At 57.7% G+C, this 3,354-nt stretch overlaps 1 protein-coding gene across 1 annotated transcript in view; it reads right to left on the reverse strand.

Moving 5' to 3' along the window:
- Positions 1 to 342: 342 nt before the first annotated feature.
- The window catches only part of DOK3 (docking protein 3), a 6,849-nt gene continuing 3,837 nt past the window's right edge, over positions 343 to 3,354 (reverse strand). Inside the window, exons 3-5 of the mRNA XM_008570893.1 lie at positions 1,628 to 1,727; positions 1,342 to 1,514; positions 343 to 1,237 (exon numbers count right to left, since the gene is read on the reverse strand). Of these exons, the coding sequence (XP_008569115.1) occupies positions 551 to 1,237; positions 1,342 to 1,514; positions 1,628 to 1,727 (960 nt within the window). The 3' untranslated portion in view covers positions 343 to 550. The remainder of the gene's footprint in view (positions 1,238 to 1,341; positions 1,515 to 1,627; positions 1,728 to 3,354) is intronic.

Raw genomic sequence — 3,354 nt, forward strand, 5'->3', positions numbered from 1 at the left:
CGCCTGGTGGAGCCTTGCCTGCTCTTCCAGCTCAATTCAGAGGGCACCTCTCCCATCAGCAAGCCTCACATCTCCCTCCACCTGACTGTTGGTGTCATTCCTGCTGCACAGGACCACACAGAGCCCTAACTATCTGCATCCCCTTTGTCTGCTTGGGAGGATTTGAGCCCACTGGTGGCAGAGGTCATGCCCAGGTCATTTGTGTCCCCGGAGCCCAGCACAGGGCACTGGTGTTTGCGACAATGAATGTGAGTGTGGGTCTGTGTTCCTGTGAGCACCTCTGCCAGAAGCTGAAGTGACGAGGTGCGGACTGTGGGCCACAAGGCAGAACCAAGGGAGAGCTGGAGCAGGAGGTCTTTATTATCAGCGAATCCACACTGTACACTTGGGCAGGAAGGACGGGGTGGAGTCCTCCCCAGGCCACCTGCCTGTCCCTGCAGGCCCTAGGGGACTTGGGGATGTGTCTGCAGGTGCCCATTGTTTCCCTGCTGGCCCACCCTCCTGTCCCAGAAAGGGCACCTCTCTCTCTTCTGCTACTCCTCACGGCCGTTCAGGGCCGTTCACAGGGGGCAGTGCCTTTCCTCCGCTCGCGACTTAGCAGTGTCACCAGCTTGGCCTTGAAGGCTGTCTGAGCACGGGGACGGTCAGTGCCCCCGGCCTCATCCAGCTCCAGCTCTAGCAGCCGCCGGTACTGGGCCTCCAGGCGGCTGTCATGGGATGAGCTGGGCCAGCTCAGGTCCTCATTGTTGTGGTAGATGGGGCTGGCCAAGGGGCTGTGGCCGCCAGGGCCCTCCCGGGCCTCAGGGCCTCCATCGGTCAGCATGGGGCTGGCCTCCAGCATGCACAAGTTCTCATAGAGGTGCTCGGCAGCGGTCCGGGGCCCACTGGCCCCCTTGCACACTGAGGCGTAGAGCCCGGACGCTGGCTCATCGGGCATGGGGCTCAGCAGCGGCGGCAGGCTCTGCGGCCCAGGCTCAGCCACACGTGCCCTCCTGGAGGTGGACAGCTCGGGCCCTGGAGGCACCTCCTGCAGCTCTCCGGGGGGTTCCAGGGAGGGCAGAGAAGTGGCCCGCGGCAGCGGGCAGGGCCGGGGTCCGGCCTGCTCTGGCAGCTGCTCCCGCTGGCGGGAGATGGCAGCGGCCACAGCCCTGCACAGGTCAGGGGCACGGGGGCTGCTGAAGGCAAAGAGTCCCTCGCCCGTGTCGCAGCGGCGGCCAGCCTCAAAGGAGAACACACCCTGGGTACAGGCAACACAGGCGGGGATCAGCAGCTGAGGGCACTGGCCACCCACCACCCTTCCCTGTAGAGACCCGCAGGTGGGGTGGCCTCCCAGCACCTCACCTTGTCTGAGCCAAACTTGCGCAGGAAGCGGTAGGGCCAGATGTAGAGGGTCTGGGGGATGGAAGCCTCCCTCAGCTGGATGGCGTCTTGGCCCAGCACCAGGAGGTAGGGCCCTTTCAGCTGGCAGCGGATGGCAGCCTCTGTCCTCTGCACCACCACCGGAAACTCACCCACTGCAGGCCGGGAGGGCCGTGAGGGCCGTGAGGGCCGTGCCCATGGATCCCCCACAGAACCCAGCCCTGGGTGTGGTGGCGCTGAGGCTGCCCCTCTGCCTCCCCAGACTCACCTTCCTGCCAGGAGGAGTAGATGGAGTTTTCCTCCATGGGGACGAGGCCCCTCTTGGGAGACTCAGCCTCCCCTGATCCTGAGGAAAACCCCCCTGTGCCCTGAGGAATGGGCTCAAGTCAGAGGTTAGAGTCCACCCACTCCTCTTCCCCCTCCCTCCCCTTGGGTCAGTCCCAGTTCTGCCCCTGGCATGCTGCATGCCCCAGGCAGCTCTCTGAGCCTGTTTCCCCACCTGCAAGATGGGTCGTGATACCCACCTGGGTCCCCTTTCAGGTGCTGGGCCAGGGAAGAGGTGTCATGTTTGAGAGTGTCCGCGGGCTATGAGTCACGGGGCACAAAAGAGCCCCTGAACTCTCCCCACCCTTCAACCCTGACTCTCAGCACCTCTGCCATGACCCCCACCTGGGTCCCCTTTCAGGTGCTGGGCCAGGGAAGAGGTGTCATGTTTGAGAGTGTCCGTGGGCTATGAGTCACGGGGCACAAAAGAGCCCCTGAACTCTCCCCACCCTTCAACCCTGACTCTCAGCACCTCTGCCATGACCGGCGGGGCCCATAGTAGCAGGGCCTGGGTTAAATGCAACAGCTTCCTCGCTAGTCTCCTTGCTCCTGTTCCTTTTTTTTAATTTTAAAAAATGTGACAAAATACACAGCATAAAATTTACTGTTTTAACCTTTTAAAAGTGTACAATTCGATTTTAGTGTATTCCCAAGGTTGTGCAGTCATCACCACTACTTAGTTCCAGAACTTTTTTATCACCCCAAATGGAAACCATTAGCAGTCACTCCCCATTTCTCCCTTCCCTAATCTCCTTTCTGTCTCTATGGATTTGCCTATTCTGTACATTTCTTTCCTTTTTTTTTTTGTCTTTTTTCGTGTCCGGCAACGGATCGCAACCCTCAGTGTCGCCCCCGTACCGGACCGGGACCGGCAACGGGATCGCAAACCTCGGTGCTGTGCCCGCACCTCGCTCAGCCAGTGAGCGGGAACCGGTCTGTATGTGGGATCTGAACCCTCGGCGGGAGCGCCACCACGCTCTCAAGCGGCGCACCGTAGCAGTGCGCCACCGGCCCGGCCCCTACATTTCTTATAAATGGAATCATACAATATGAGAGCTCTTCAAAAAGTTCATGGAAAAAAAACCATCATCATCAAAGAAAGTACTAAAAAAAATAGGCAAGAAGTTCATGGAAAGATTCCTACTATCTTTTAATTTCATTTTTCCATGAACCTTTTGAAGTACCCGCATATATGGCTTTTTGTGTCTGGCTTCTCTCACTCAACATAACATTTCAAAGTTCATCCATGTTGTAGCAAGTATCAGTACTTCATGCCTTTTTATGGCTCGATAATATTTCATCGTATGAATATACCACAATTTTCGTTTTTTGTTTTGCGGCTGGCCAGCATGGGGATCCGAACCCTTGACCTTGGTGTTATCAGCACCATGCTCTAACCAAGTGAGCGAACTGGCCAACTCACACATTCTCTTTATCCATTCATCAGTTTATGGCCATTTGGGTTGTTTCCACCTTTTCACTATTGTGAATAATACTGCTATAAACACTCGTGTAGAAGTTTTGTTTGAGGGCCGGCCTGGTGGTGCACTGGATAAGTGCGCCGCTTGGGAAGCGCGGTGGTGCTCCCGTCCGAGGGTTCGGATCCCACATACAGACCGGTTCCCGCTCACTGGCTGAGCAAGGCGCGGGAGCAACACCGAGGGTTGCAAT

The sequence above is a fragment of the Galeopterus variegatus genome, unplaced genomic scaffold (assembly GCF_000696425.1).
Source record: "Galeopterus variegatus unplaced genomic scaffold, G_variegatus-3.0.2 Scaffold641, whole genome shotgun sequence".
Lineage (NCBI taxonomy): Eukaryota > Metazoa > Chordata > Mammalia > Dermoptera > Cynocephalidae > Galeopterus > Galeopterus variegatus.